The 15,613-nt window shown below is 38.1% G+C and overlaps 1 protein-coding gene across 46 annotated transcripts in view; it reads right to left on the reverse strand.

Annotated features, from left to right (window-relative positions):
• l(1)G0196 (inositol hexakisphosphate and diphosphoinositol-pentakisphosphate kinase) overlaps window positions 1-15,613 on the reverse strand; it is a 525,389-nt gene that overhangs the window by 488,210 nt on the left and 21,566 nt on the right. For 21 of the 46 annotated variants that reach the window (XM_067124577.1, XM_067124530.1, XM_067124532.1 and 18 more), the window contains one exon: window positions 1,979-2,180. The exons of the other annotated variants lie outside the window; for them this stretch is intronic. In XM_067124577.1, the coding sequence (XP_066980678.1) occupies window positions 1,979-2,122 (144 nt within the window). In that variant the 5' untranslated portion in view covers window positions 2,123-2,180. Of the gene's footprint in view, window positions 1-1,978; window positions 2,181-15,613 lie in introns of those variants that run through there. 46 annotated transcript variants of the gene reach the window in all.

The raw sequence follows: 15,613 nt of genomic DNA on the forward strand, positions 1-15,613 counted from the left end.
CTATTAAAAAAAGTCTGTAATTTAGTTTAAGATTCAGAAGGAAGTGACCGATTACAAAGATCGTATAAACTAAAGTAAGAAAAAGAGGGAAGGAAGGGGTTAGTTCTAAAATGGAACTGACTATTCTCTGCCTTCTCTTATTTTACCAAAAGTAAAAAATCCCAAGTTACGTATTTCTATACCAAAACAAAAGGCCCCAGACGGAAGAAACCATGGCTATATTCGGATTACGAAGTTACCAAACAACAAGTCACCAACAGAAGGCCACGTGGCTAAATCAGGATAAGTGTTGGGGTCCAAGGTTTCACTGTGTCACTATACGGTCAGACAATCCCAGTCAGTTAAGCGATAAAGTCAAAGCGATAAAGTACATGGCACTTACATAATACATGTACATGTGTACATGAAACCCCGGTATGTATATGTAGGCTATATATTTTTAAAATGCAGATGGGATAAGTTATGTATACAAGATACAAGAGGCCTAGATTTAAAACACTGAGGGGATAAGGAATGTATACAAGACAGAAGAGGCCTAGATTTAAAACACTGATGGGATAAGTTATGTATACAAGATACAAGAGGCCTAGATTTAAAACATTGATGGGATAAGGTATGCATGCAAGGTACAAGAGGCCTAGATTTAAAACACTAATGGGATAAGGTATGTATACAAGATAAAAGAGGCCTGGATTTAAAACACTGATGGGATAAGGTATGTATACAAGATAGAAGAACCTAGATTTAAAACAGAGAACTTCAAATACTTAGGATCTACTTTAAGCTAGGAGACAGGGTGTGAAGCTGGGGTTGCAAGTAGGACTAAAGTAGCTGGGGGAAATGGAGCTGTGTAACAACAGATCTATTGTATTGTAATGTTGTAAGTACGGTTCAGACATGGGCGCCAAGAAGGAAGAACAGAAGCTCGTCCGAACAGAAATGCAGACGCTGAGGTTGATTTTGGGGATTTCACTGCGTGAAAGGCTGGAAAATGAAGAAATAATGAGAAGATATTGAGTAAAGGTTACTGATTATGATAAGAGAGGCGAGACTGAGATGGCTGGGCATGTGGTAACGATCAGTGAGGTGGAAGATAGCGGTAGTGATGAAGTCATTGCCAGCCTAATGATACAGCTACTCCAATGACGTAGTTTGGAGAATTGTAATTACCTACTGCTCAATAAAATGTCACTGAACGCTGTGCAAAACAAAACCATGAATGTTATCATTTCATGAGTCCCTTATGACATAAAATGAATTAATAATTTGAATGTGCATCTACTCTCGGGTATTTACATGCTTTGCCAAAGCAACACCATATACTGATACTGGTAGAACAGCGGGTAATATTACCCTGTGGGAGGTCCTTCTCTATAGTTACCTATAAATTTAAACCCACAATACTTCATATGAAAATTGTGCATTTCTAATTCTTCATTTGGCTACCAAATTAAGTGCTACTATTATTCCTTGTACTTCTGTGTAATATAATCAATACTAGATCACAAAGGCAATTTGTTTTTACACTATTGTATTCGTGATGTACAAGAACACACATAGTCACAAACAATGCAAGACATAATAAGAACATGATCAGTGAATATAAAGTGTGCAATATCACTTGCAAACTAACTTCGTACAAGTCACTTCTTCTGACTATAACGGTACAAGCGTAGCAGTACGCGAGAACCTTCGTTTAAGCTTCCCATATTACACAACCGTCCCTGGTGGCAGTAATAAAGGAACGCTCTTCACGGAGGCGTGAGAGGTGAGAGACGTCGCATTCTATTCACGTGCATCATCAAACTATCGGTGCTATGGCCCAAGGGCTCTCTAGAAATAACACAGAAAAACACTAGAACTCTAGTTCCAAAGAGGCGTCTGTGAATGTGCAACAAAACCGCCGGAGAGGTCACGGCTGCTACAGTGCCACAGCCACGGGTTCCATCGTTCTTGTGGCAGGCGGTGCAGTGTTTACCTTGGTCATAAACGCCGTCGCTTCGGCCGCCTTCTTCCTCTTGATGGTCGTGAGGAGTCTCCCGAAAGTCCACAGCCTTTTCTTGCCCACTCGCTCTAAACTGTACCCTTTCCTGGTTGGACGTCCTCTCGAGGCACCTTCCATCTAGCGTTAATTGCCGAGTGGGTTTCAACCGCTCCGGTTTAACAAGTCCGGCAACACTCTGCAAGCATTAGTAGAAAAATGGTCTTACTTTCACGGAAACTTTATCGGAGGGGATCCCTCGGGTACCATCTTGATAAGTAAAACGTTTTATTACTACCATAATGGGGTCGCCATATCCACAGTCAGGGGGGAATATGGGGACGTGTCTCTCCCGTGTTTAAAATTTGCCACTGTTAATTGACTCAAAGGAAATAGAGTTTACACAAGAAATACTATTCCTAATACTGCATATGAGTAGAAAAAACTTTGGGACAAATTGGGAGGGGGAGCCTTATCTTATACTTCAATCATCTTGGAAGGTGGGATTTGACTGAGAGATGAAAATAGTAATAAAATAATCCTTCAGTAAACTAAATATCTCAGCAATGTCCGCCCTTCACCCCCCAAAAAATGGAGATAAACATGAATACCTAATAATTCCAAAACAAGTCTTTAAAGCTAAAGTATCTACAATCCGTCATGACAATTCATTATTGAGACCCTATCAGTAGGAAACTCCCCCTTACAGATAGCCTTTCAACTTTTTCCCGTGGCTATATGAGCAGCATAAAGCTTCACTGCTTTACACTAACGACTTATTTAGCACTGAAATATTTCGAGCCCGATGAATCCTGCTCATTCTTTTTACACAGCTCTGAATCCTGAATATACGATGAATTCTGCTCTTTCTTTTTACACACATCTGAAACCTCAATATATGATGAAATTCTGCTTTCTTTTTACACTAATCTGAATCCTGAATATACGATGATTTCAGCTCTTTCTTTATACACGAATCAGAATCCTGAATATACGATGATTTCTGCTCTTCCTTAGTACACGAATTTAAATCCTGAATATACGATGAATTCTGCTCTTTCTTTTTACACGAATCTGAATTCTGAAAATACGTCTGGTCATCCTACCCAAAAGAGATGACGATTATATGTTTCTAGAAATGCCGCAACCTCAGCACCACCACAGCATTTATGTCTAAGACCTGTGAGGAATGCAAATTTTCGTTGCAGACTTGCCTTTAACGATTTCACACACCACCGTCAAGGTCCTGTGAGCCAATAAGAAAAACTTACATACTTCGTGGAAGGAACTTGTAAAACTGTCGTTTGCATACTAACCTTTAAGGAACAGTTCTTTCTAATTTTAAGCATTTTGCCATCAGAGTCATGCAATCCCATTCCTGCATAACAAACTACCGGATACCATAAATCCGAAGGGTAATAATCGTAAATTCTGTCTAGCAATTATTGATTATGGGAAAAATAAAGTGGAGCTATTCCAGATCGTAGCAGTGTACCAGACGCATTTTCTTGCACTACCATATCACTTTTACACTATGTTCACATAATAAAAAACTGTTGTACTCATCAGACCCAATACAAAGGGCGATAATATATATATATATATATATATATATATATATATATATATATATATATATTTATATTATATTTATATATTATATATATAATATCTGAGTCCGCAGTTAAAATCGAAGAAGGAAGTACCAAGGACTCTCGTGTTATTTCAACACATTTTCAAAGTGACTTAAAAAGCAAACATAAAATCTGAAAAACATGACAACAAAAATATTTAAAAACACGGAAATGCGTTAAAACCAGTCCAGTATGTAGATACAGCTCGACATAATAAAAAAGCAAAAAGCTTAAAAATCGCTTTAACAATAAAGGCGTCAAGTTTGTACATTCCCTGGCTTACATTCAAAAAGTGACCGTGATATTTAATTAAAGCAGATTCAGTTACATTTCTTTGAGGTATTATGTTACAATTTAAAACTTTAGCCTCATCCAAATGAACCCTATGATTACAATGTTTGTGTAACAATGTCCCATTCTCAAAATATAGGCTGTATAATTCTTGTTTCCAGTTCTTTGCTAAGGAACTGGAAAAAAAGGTGTCTGTACAATTCTAAAATGATTAATTAGCAAAAACTTTGCTATAATTTGTGCTCTACTATGGGACGCCTTTCCGACTAATCGCCTCTGGGCAAATAACTGCAAATATCATTTATGCATTCCTTGCGAAATCCCTAGAGGGCTAAACCATGAGTCCTTTGGGATTGAACCCAACTTTTTTTTTTAATTTATGCTAATTCAGGTCACTAACTTAACTTTGTAGGCTATCATGGGAATCTTTATGGAGTAAGATTAGCGGATAAACTACAGTACTTGGTGAATTCATAATGCAACGAACTACTTAAGTCTTGTTTTTCACGAACAGGGAACGACATTCAACGGGTCAAGTGTTTCGTCCAAAGAGACTAACTTTAAGGCTTCCTCATATACAATGACAAAACATGCAAATATTTCCAAAACAGATCGGGAACTGGCAAAACTATTAGGCAACTAAAAATTTATTACAATGTTAATTCTATAAAAAAATATTTTGACTACCAATATTGCTCAGCACAGACACCTCAATTCATGCGCCTTCCATATATTTTAGCTATAAAAACGAATGATCGTGGGACATCGTAATTTCTAAGGAACCCCCTCGATTCAACGCCAGATGTAAAATATAGCATAATTTGTTCGCCTGTCATTTGAAGGGTTCGTTGCCCCTCCTCTCTCTGATCATTTAGGAACCACCTAGTTGCTCATTTTAACTAGTTACAAAAAATATACTAAACGTGGCTGACCGAGAAGCCGTCAACCACGTTCAGTTGCGGACTAACAATTTTCCAGTCCATTCGGGTATAACAGTTGTTAAGGGTTCAGGATAACCCATACTAAACAGTTAGGCTAACACTAGCATAAAAAAAGAGAAAATATTTCTAGCAACTTTGACGTTTTGGGTTATTTACACTCATTTACTTAAGGTTAGCCTAACGGCGAGCGAACTCAAAAGTAAATAGACAACAATTAAACATCACTGGTTTTCTTTTTTCAGACAAGACCAGCTATGGTCAGATTAAGCCAAGCACAATCTTGAATGAGCGAACAGCAATTCTAGCAATCAGTCACTGGAGTAACTGCTACAGGTAGAGTAGTTCCTGTTTCAGTTTCCAGAAACGGCTCGTGTTGAAATTCCAGAAAGCCAAAATATGTCACCAGCTTAAAGAATCAACTTGCTCAAAAACCTTATATCATTTCCTTACTACAAAAGCATTTTAACCGGCAACGCAAAGCGTTAATGCAGATAAAATTAAAACTCCAAAATCAAACCTGGTTTATTTAAAAGGTAAGAGTAAAAAAAGTCAAAGCCTTATCAACTATATTTATTAGACTTGCAAATTTTCCGATAATTTGACGAATAACAAAATTTTATATTGCCAATATGTGCATTTGACAGGTTCACGTTTCATTCATCTTACATTAGGTCAGACGAAGTTTTGGACTCCTTATTCAGGCAAAGGTTTGGGCTCCTTATTCAAAGGGGATGAGGATATTCGACAATCCTTTCTGAAAGATAAGAACTTGACAGTGGTAACGTATCGATATAGTTTGAATGGCGAATTCACCGCCCCACTTGCAGAGTAGACTGGGATTGGAATTGTTACCGTCTTCTTGGGGGAACATACTGCGGATGACCCAGAGCCCACAGAAAACTCACCAGAAGTTTCAGAACATTCAGATTTAGCAGTTGCAGGGGAGGCGGTGGACGTGTTCATTTCACCGCTTTCATCCAAGGCACTGTCCGCCGAAAAGCTACTTTCCTCGTGAGTTGTGTCGGGAAAGTCCGTGGAAGTGTCCGAAAGCAAACCACACTCACTGGCGGCATCAGAAGTAGTTACTTTTGCATGACCGTTTTCCCACTTCAGTGAGTTTCACGGGAACGGGGTCTGCAGGGAGTGCTTGCGCGGTTCCTAACGGAGTATCTCACCCGCCAGGTGTGATAACGTCCTTCAATATCCATCGGGAGTAAGAAAGAAACAATCCGTCCTCCTATGTTCCTGGTCTGGATCTGAGTGTATTCCCCCTCTGCCTACCCTACAACAATGTATATCCATACAAATTACTAAAGAGGGTAACTGGTAGTTTACGTTGGAATTGCTTGTTTGACAGCAGTAAAAATAAGCATAACAACACTAGACACACACACACACACACACACTAAAAAAACGAAGCTACAAAATCTGACATGCCACAAAGAGGAATACATTTCTTTTATATATAAAGCTTTCCACTGTCGATTTTTACCCACCATAAAAATACTTTTTTACATGTAATAATTTCATATTTTGTGTGCTTTACGAAATTTTCCTGTAGTGAGATCTCGCCACTGAACTCTCCAAAACTAGGTGATATGAGAGAATCTGTTCCTGTACGTCTGCACTTTTTTATCATTTTGAATGAACACGCCACTAAGAATGCCTTTGTTGGTCACTATAAAGCCAAGGTGGGAATGTTTTACTTCAACTGTTATAACTTTTCATTCTAATTTTACAAATGCCCTCTTCCCCTGCAAGGTTCTATTCTACCTTAATTTTAAAAAAACTATTCCGGTGGAGTAGAATGAGTGATGCGCTAAACATTAACGCTTTATCAGCTAATAAACACGAACAGACAAATTGTAACATTTTCTGTGATCATAAAAGTAAAGGGTACCTCCGTTCATATTTTTCCACAGTCCGGACAATTGTTTCATGGTGCAACTGTGAGGTTTCCTCCTGTTACACTTTTCAAACCCTCTGATGTCAGTTTCCGTTTCAGCGTTGAATGACCTCATAGGTCCTAGGGCTTGGCCTTTAGCCTAATTTCTATATTTTATTCCATTCCATAAAAGTAAAGGCTGCGCTTAATTTCATCAGCACTGCGATAATGGTACAAACAAAACGACGACTCCAAGGTGTTAAACAGTACATCTTACATTCAAGCATCATGGTACAATGTACCACTCTGTACCATCGGTACTGCGAGTTCCCTATGCTTACACTATCTGCGGGCACCTTCCACGTGTAACCCGCAAGCTTGTCTCGCAGAAGCATTCATTTCCGACCATAAACAAGAATAGATACACAAAAAAAACAAGGCATTGCATCACCTCCACCACGACGGAAAAAAAAGTAACAGGCACATCCAAGGCTGAATGACGAAATAATCTCTCGCAAAATTTCAAGCGGACAACACGTTACCTGATATTTAAATTATTCACAGATACATGCGTGGATAACTGACGCATTGCTCAAGGTCGAAAAGATAAGAGAAGCAGCCATCCGCCCGTTCCTTTGCAAAGAAAATCTATTCGGCTGAAAAGGAAGTGCGCCAAGGGAGCTTTCCTGTGATTACACTCACTGGGTGAACGAAACCCGAAATCACCATAGTGACCTTGTTGACGCCCACTAGTTTCTTCCACCTATCATAGATGACCCCTTCCTCCGGCCTCCCATCCATCTTAAACAGTGAATATATAATGCTGCGTTAGTCAGGCGTACATGAATGACGTGCGAGATGATGATGAGAGAGAGAGAGAGAGAGAGAGAGAGAGAGAGAGAGAGAGAGAGAGAGAGAGAGAGAGAGAGAGCATCCACCTGCTTTATCAAAATTTCTGATTTGGCAAATCTTTCCGTGACTTAAATAGATCGACAAAGCACATTATATCTATAAAACCAGGAGACCACATCACTTATGCAGAAAAGGGTTACTCTCCATGCCTAGTAAACAAAAAGCAACAAGACATAATCACAATATAAATAACTCTCAAGCAGATGTATCTCACAGGTTGAAAAACAAATTACACGGAAAAACTATTTGCATTTAAATTCAAAATTACCGACAACAAAATACAAGTTGTAAATTCAGCTATAAAGAATAAAAGGAGGAGTGCTATTTGCAAATGTCTTCCCTGTCATGTTGAACACACACACACTATGCACCTTTTCACATGTGTAGCCTTATAAACTTACAGGCATCTAAACAATCACATGTAGAACATTAAGAGGCTAAAAAAATACTTAAAAGTCAAAATGAAACAAAAGACTCCGCTTCACGTATTTTACAAAAGGTTCTCTGCAGCATCCCTTCAGCCTCAGGTGCTCTGCATTCGCCCTGTTACAGATCACCCTTCCCGTTCGTCTCTTCACGCCTCGTTATCTTCAACTTCACCCACTTCTTATTTTCACCTCCCATTCAAGAACAAATCATACTTGGTAGCCTTACGAAACATGACTGGATATACTAAATTTTATATAATCACTCTCATGTCCCTATAGCAATGCAAACTGTACAGACATATAACTCATGGTACGACAACCAAACTATATCGAGCGGAATAGTGCTAGGACCTGTGAGGTCACTCAGCGCTGAAAGGGAAATTGCGACTAAAAAAGATTTTAAAAGTGTAATAGGAGGAAAACCCTAGCAGTTACGCTATGAAAAAACTGTTACAAGAAAGTGGAAAGTAAGATGGAAGAAAGAGAATAGGAAGGGAGGTACAGTAAAAGGAATGAAAGGGTTGCAGCTGGGGGCCGAAGTATAGCTTTAAGAAAGATATGAAAGTCAGATGGCAGAATCAAGTTAAAAATGCCAATTGGGAAATTACAGAAATTCCATATGTGGATGAGAAAATGTTGAGACGGATACGGAGATGGCTTGGTTGTTCTTAGCACAATCCCTGGGAGAATAATACAAGACAGTACTTGCTAGCCTCCTGTGTGCATCAGAGGAGTTCAAAGACCCATAGATACTTGGATGAAAATTATGAGAAGGAAGTCTGGATATCCGTTCTCAGGTAATCAAGCCTAGGGCGGTGCCCTCATTAAACTTTCAGCCCGTCACGAGTTTATCTCTTCCATTTCTAATGTATGTCCTTATTTCATCTATCGAATATCCTTCAGCAGTAGCTAATGTAGGTGCCTCCTAAAGAGACGAGACAATCTGTTCAAAATGATTTCACCAAAACAAAAATGCTGAAGGTCATCCAGTTTGCGAGCGGCCTTGACTTTGGGCACACTGAAATTGCAAACAAATCCAAGCCAATGGCAACAGCGTGCAAGGACCCGTTTAATGAAGGTCTAATGAAGACAAGGCCTTTAAACTTAGGATTACACGAAGGGCAAAAACATCGTGACCATAGCTCCATCTAGCCTCTGCCAGCGACTAATACTTGGTTGGTGAAGACTGGGATCTTATTATACCCAAGACACTGACGATGGGAAAATTTCCTGTTTCCACAAACGAAACTTGTGACACATTATAATATTAACCCTAGTTCAACCAATACGGACAAGCTTTGTGTTAACAAAGCGATCCTACATTTTACTTAAGACTTCCTCAATTTATTGTATTTAACAATAAAGGCGAATTATATATATATATATATATATATATATATATATATATATATATATATATATATATATATATATATATATTTACTATTTATATATATATGTGTGTGTTATAACAAATTTCACATTTTATTCTTGAACTGTCAAAACATATTTCAGGATATAACACTGCCACCTTAATTAGCAAATGCCGTGATAATGAAATATATATTTTTATTGAGAGAGAGAGAGAGAGAGAGAGAGAGAGAGAGAGAGAGAGAGAGAGAGAGAGAGAGAGAGAGAGAGAGAGAGAGAGATTACTATTACAAATAAATTTTCAAAGTGAATTTTACAATATCATAATCCAAAGGCACATTGTTTCTCAAACTTACAGGCCATACTCATTAAATTATTGTAAAGTGTTAGCATCATTTCTTTTATGTTTACATACTGGTTGTTTAGCCTCAAAGGTATCAGGGGAAAATGATCCATCTGTCACTAAAGGAACAAAATGGGACACGCCCTGAAACCTTGGTGTCCCAAGGGACAAAATAAAACCCTTGCAACAAGCCTCTCTTGGGAAGTTGCAGGTGGTACTGAGAACAGAAGGTCATGAGACCCAAGAACAGGTTCACGTCCAAGATCGGTTCGAATTGAAATGAATTGAATTTAATATAGAATTTAGGGCAAAGGCCAAGCACTCGGGGGACCAATGAGGTCATTCAACGCTGAAACGGAAACAGACAGTAAAAGTTAAAAAGGTTTAGCAGGAGGAAAACCTCGCACTTGCACTATGAATCAATTGTTAGGAGAGCGCGTGGAAAGTAAGATGGAAGAAAGAGAATATGAAAGGAGGTACAGTAATAGGAACAAAAGGGGCTGTAGCTAGGGGCCGAAGGCACGCTACAAAGAACCTTAAGTAATGCCTACAGTGCCCCGCACGAGGTGCACTGACGGCACTAACCCCCTACGGGGAATCGGTTCGAATGATGAAGACTCAACCTCAACCAAAAACTGACCCTCTTGGGACTGAAACTCAACTTGAAGTTCTTCTCCATGACGAAGGACATAATAAAGCCGACTCATCATAAAGGAAAAACGAAACCAGTCTCCTCCAGACAACTCAACATAACAGTCCCTGCCCAGCTAGTGACCATCAAATCACAAAAAGATGTCCAAATGCCTAAACGCAAACCCACAAAAACTAAGCAAGCATGTCATGACTGAATAAAAACTCACCGTAAGAAAGATGATCATTATTAAAGAAAACACACCCACACAAATTTGAGACAAGTCATAGAATACGGACCATCTTACAGACGAGGAAAAAGTAGGAGGCAAGATACATCAGTCATTGACAAAAGTAGAGGTGTTTACTGCGTAAGCTCATTAAAAATATAAGAATCTCACTTAACCAGCTGGATGCTACACGGGGCAACGAAACTGTTACACAAAAAGTTGTTAGAAGTTACAATGGACTTACATAATCTACGGTCCGAAGTTGGAGGCTTTTGGTAAACGTGGATCCATTTCGAGGTCGCACGCAAACACTTGCACCTTCAATGCACATTGCCATCAGAAATATTCATTCGTATTTCTACCAGAGAGCAGGCAGGGGAGGGTATAATATGACGAAATTATGCTTATAAAATAAAGAACATGGTTACCAAATCGAATTGTTGGAAATTTCAATGATCAGCCATATTTTTCTCACTCAGCCTATAAAGATTTATTTTACATAGCCTACATCGAGGAAAGTGTTCAGTTTTCCTTGCCCGCATAATTTAATAAATAATTGGCCTTGTTGAGGTGTCAAATAAGTAAATAACTTTTATGTTGCCAAATATGGAGTTTCAGTGTGGTTTTCTGAAATTTACGAATTATGTAAAAAATATAAAGGGAGGGGGGGTTCAAACCTATTTACCATAAACTATATTTGGTAGATAATGTGACAACACATAAAGCGTACTTATATGAAATGGACTTCAATCAAGTCTGCAACGGAAATGAAGGATGTAAATGTCCTGAATCCTGAACTTTAAGTTTCCTTCTCACGGTAACAGCTACGATACACAAAATCGTTAGGATATAGACATATTTTTACCTAAGACTATTAGGGTAACAAAGCGAAGAAAGTGGGAAGATGAATATAACAGCCAAAGATTTATCGTCCCTACAGATCCTCTACAGAAATTAACAGGTTTGGCCCGCCCCAATAAAATTCACTTCTTTGCCTCTTCTGAATATCCTTTTTAGGAGGCTGTTTTGACATCGCTTAAGGACAGAAGTACTTTTACTACTTTTTCTTCCAGTGACCGAGGGCATTAATGCCAACCACGTCTCTTTACAGAAGAGTCCTGTCCGCTACAATTAATCTCTCACAATAAAAACACAACCATCACGCGGTCACATACCGAGTAAATAAAAAAGGTTAGCAACAAATTCCCAGCTACCATAAATATACAAAACAAAAAAACTATAGACAACGCATATGTCCATAAATCTTGTCGCCTAAGGTAAACAACACAGAAGTGGTCAGACAAACACCGACAAAAAACGAGCATATCTACGATCCAGATGGTAAGTTTCCCCCTTGAAGAGAAAGGGAGTGGTCATCCAAATCAAGAGGATAAGCTTGATCCAAGACCCACCCACAAATTGAGGCGGGTAGGTTGCTAAGGTCTGGGGAATATTTCCCGTTCTCTATCCAAGGTCACGACAGCTCTTATCTGGAGGCCATGTGTTATTACCTAACAGCGTTTCATGGAAGTGCTTAAGAGGTTACAGAGCCGTCGGCACGTGGAGTAAAAACACTGGATGTACACAGACACAAAAGATAAAAATAAACATTTTATCCAAGAGAGAATGATGTTACATGCTTGTATACAGAGCAATACTGAATGCAAGAGATAACTGCATTATATGACCACAACCAAGCACGACATTTTGACCACCCACGACAGACGACAAACCCTTATTAAGGTAAAACCACTTTATTCATCCCTCACCAGTCACGATAAAATAAGATAAAACCACCTCTCTCTCTCTCTCTCTCTCTCTCTCTCTAACACAAGCAACGCGATTGTGTTTACGTATGCCCATACGCAGGTTCTACGGAATGAAAATTTACAAACAGGCAGCTAGTCTGAATAAACTATAATATAATGCGACAAACTTCTGATGACTATCAATGCACTGTTACATAGGTTAAATAATACTATATATATATATATATATATATATATATATATATATATATATATATATATATATATATATATATATATATATATATATATATATATATATATATATATATAACTATATATATATATATATACAAACATACATACATATATATATACATATATATATAATATATATATATATATATATATATATATATATATATATATATATATATATATATATATATGTCTGATAAACTATAATATAATGCGACAAACTTCTGATGACTATCAATGCATGTCACACAGGTTAAATAATACTATATATATATATATATATATATATATATATATATATATATATATATATATATATATATATATATATATATATATATATGTATTTATATATATATATATATATATATATATATATATATATATACATACATTTATATATAAATATATATATAGCCTATGTGTGTGTGCATAAAAGTTCCCCTTTTACGCACATACAATACAGGACCACAGAAGTATCTCCGGGGGTGAATTTAAGGAATAATTGCTTAAGCCGAATTCTGGAATCTAGCCAGGGGGTTGGTCTTCTGGCATCGTTGTGAAGTCTAAAGCCTTGTTGTTCACCCGGATTTTGGAGTATATAGCATTCGTGCGAAATTACCAGATTCTGGGTGTTGAGTATTTGTACTACATTGCCAGATTCCAGGTACATAGAGGACAGTCAGCTATATGTGAGCTACAACAGTACATGCCCGATTTTCATTCTCTAGCTGGCAACTACATTCGAAGTAGGCAGCTGTAATAAAATAACAGTATTTTTTTTAATAGGAAATACTGTCACTGTATTCAAGACGATAATGAAGTATATTTGGGGTTTTGTCTATATTACATGTCATCAAAATTATTTCTCTATTTGACTAAATATGCTTTGGCGCGTGTTTTTTCTCTGAATAGTCTCAGTATTTAAGCCAATAAATTTTTTTCTGAGGAATTAAAATGTCCACTGAACACGGTGGTTAGGAAGTATGCGAAATAGCTAACAACATTTCCTAACAATAAGGTAAGGTAGTGTCACTTTCTCCAGACATCTAACCTATGATTGGTTATGTCTTAGCAAAGTCCAGGAATGTAGCACAAATGCTATACACAAGGGAATCCCGACAAGAAGCCTAATAATGGCATTGTTATACACACCCAGAGTCCAGGATTTAGCACAAATGCTATACACAAGGGAATCTGGGCATGTAACCTATAATGGCATTGTTATACATACCCGAGTCCAGGATGTGGCACAAACACTCGACACCCAGGATCAGGGTAAGAAACATCAGCATTGTTTTTAAATAACCTCCTACTTTTCTGATGGCTTTTTTTCTGGTAAGTTATGAAGTCCAAAGCTCCTTGAGGAAAGAAGTTTTAATATTCTCTTCCTTCTTAATCTAATGGTTCTATTGATGCTGCTTTGTTATCTGCAAAGGTGGAGTAAGCATAACGCAACAAGAGAAATAGCTATTAATAGAAAAGGTTGTGACTCAAGTCCGAGAGCTCTGGTTGGCTGCACGGGGTACGGGAATCACGTGCCACTGCCAGGAACGCCTGTCATGGGCCATGACGTTTGGAGGGTCGTGTATTTTGTCCTACGCAGAATTTCAACTCTGTGCCACCTACCGAATGCCTTGTCACTACACTTTTTGTCTGTCATTTAAAAACAGGTTCTCTTCTTTTCTGACAAACATCTTTTAATGCTTTGCTTCCCCTAAATTAGCGTATCTGGAAAAAGATTTAATAAGTAAATTTCTACGAACTGTTACTCTGAAAAGCTTGACAGCTGCAAGCGAAAGCTTCAGGCCTCATCAAATTTTGAAGGGGGGTATGTCTGTGTAAATATGTAAGCCATAATAGTGAAACTCGAAAAATAAGAAATATACTGTACACGTCAAAACTGGATGACCTTTGGACGATGACAGATAGCGGCGGTTGTTGCCAAGGAGTAAATCTGGAAGCACTCGATACCACATGTTAAGGATCAGGGTCTATACAGATATGTACAATTGATGATGGCGATGCGAGTGGTAGGTATCGACATAATAATAGCGGTGGTGATGAGGTGGAAGACGACCAGGGTGACAATGATATTATTACTATTACAAGTAGTTGTTGTTATTACAGATAACAAAGTAGAATTTTCGGTTTTGATTGCCAATCATGCTGAGCATAAAATTACACTTTACAAGCTACAATGAAACATTTCCATATAATGAGGAGAGTTCATCTACTCCTACAAAACAACTAGCTATAGAACACCAAACTTGAAAGATAACGACACAGTACGCTTCCGTCAAACGGAAAAGTTGAATAAAACAAAGATAGAATTTCGTACCCTTTCAGAAAACATGAAAACAGACCGGTACGGCTCTGCATTACACTACTGTACTGGGAAAATGGAAGGGACCGATACGTTGAATTTCTCTTTATTCATCATCATTACTACTTGGAAACTAATTAGGCTATAATGGTGTTTGTTTGCTCTCAAACCAGGTCCTCAAAAGTTTATGGACACCACCACAAGAAACGTGAAGGAAACAAGTGTCATGGAACGAGTAGCATTGTTTTTCAAATGGACCCCATTCACACCAGTAAATATCACATAAGAACTTCAGAGGGGAATACCTGCATCTGGTTCAACAACTTCACATTTCTAAATCTGAGAGAGAGAGAGAGAGAGAGAGAGAGAGAGAGAGAGAGAGAGAGAGAGAGAGAGAGAGAGAGAGATAACGAGCAGGTCCAACATCGGAATACGAGGGGTACAGTCATTAAATCTGCAATAATCCTCATTTATTTCCACCTGCACCACCTCTTACCCAAAAAGGTTATCACCTAATACCAAGGGTGAAGGATGTCTGGAGTAGCTGCAAAAGGTAAGAACTACAGAATCGCGGGATGTTTACGGAATAATCAGCGCCTAGAGCACAAGGCCACAAGGTCACAAAACTCACAATG

Source organism: Macrobrachium rosenbergii, chromosome 22 (genome assembly GCF_040412425.1).
Source record: "Macrobrachium rosenbergii isolate ZJJX-2024 chromosome 22, ASM4041242v1, whole genome shotgun sequence".
In the NCBI taxonomy this organism is placed as follows: domain Eukaryota; kingdom Metazoa; phylum Arthropoda; class Malacostraca; order Decapoda; family Palaemonidae; genus Macrobrachium; species Macrobrachium rosenbergii.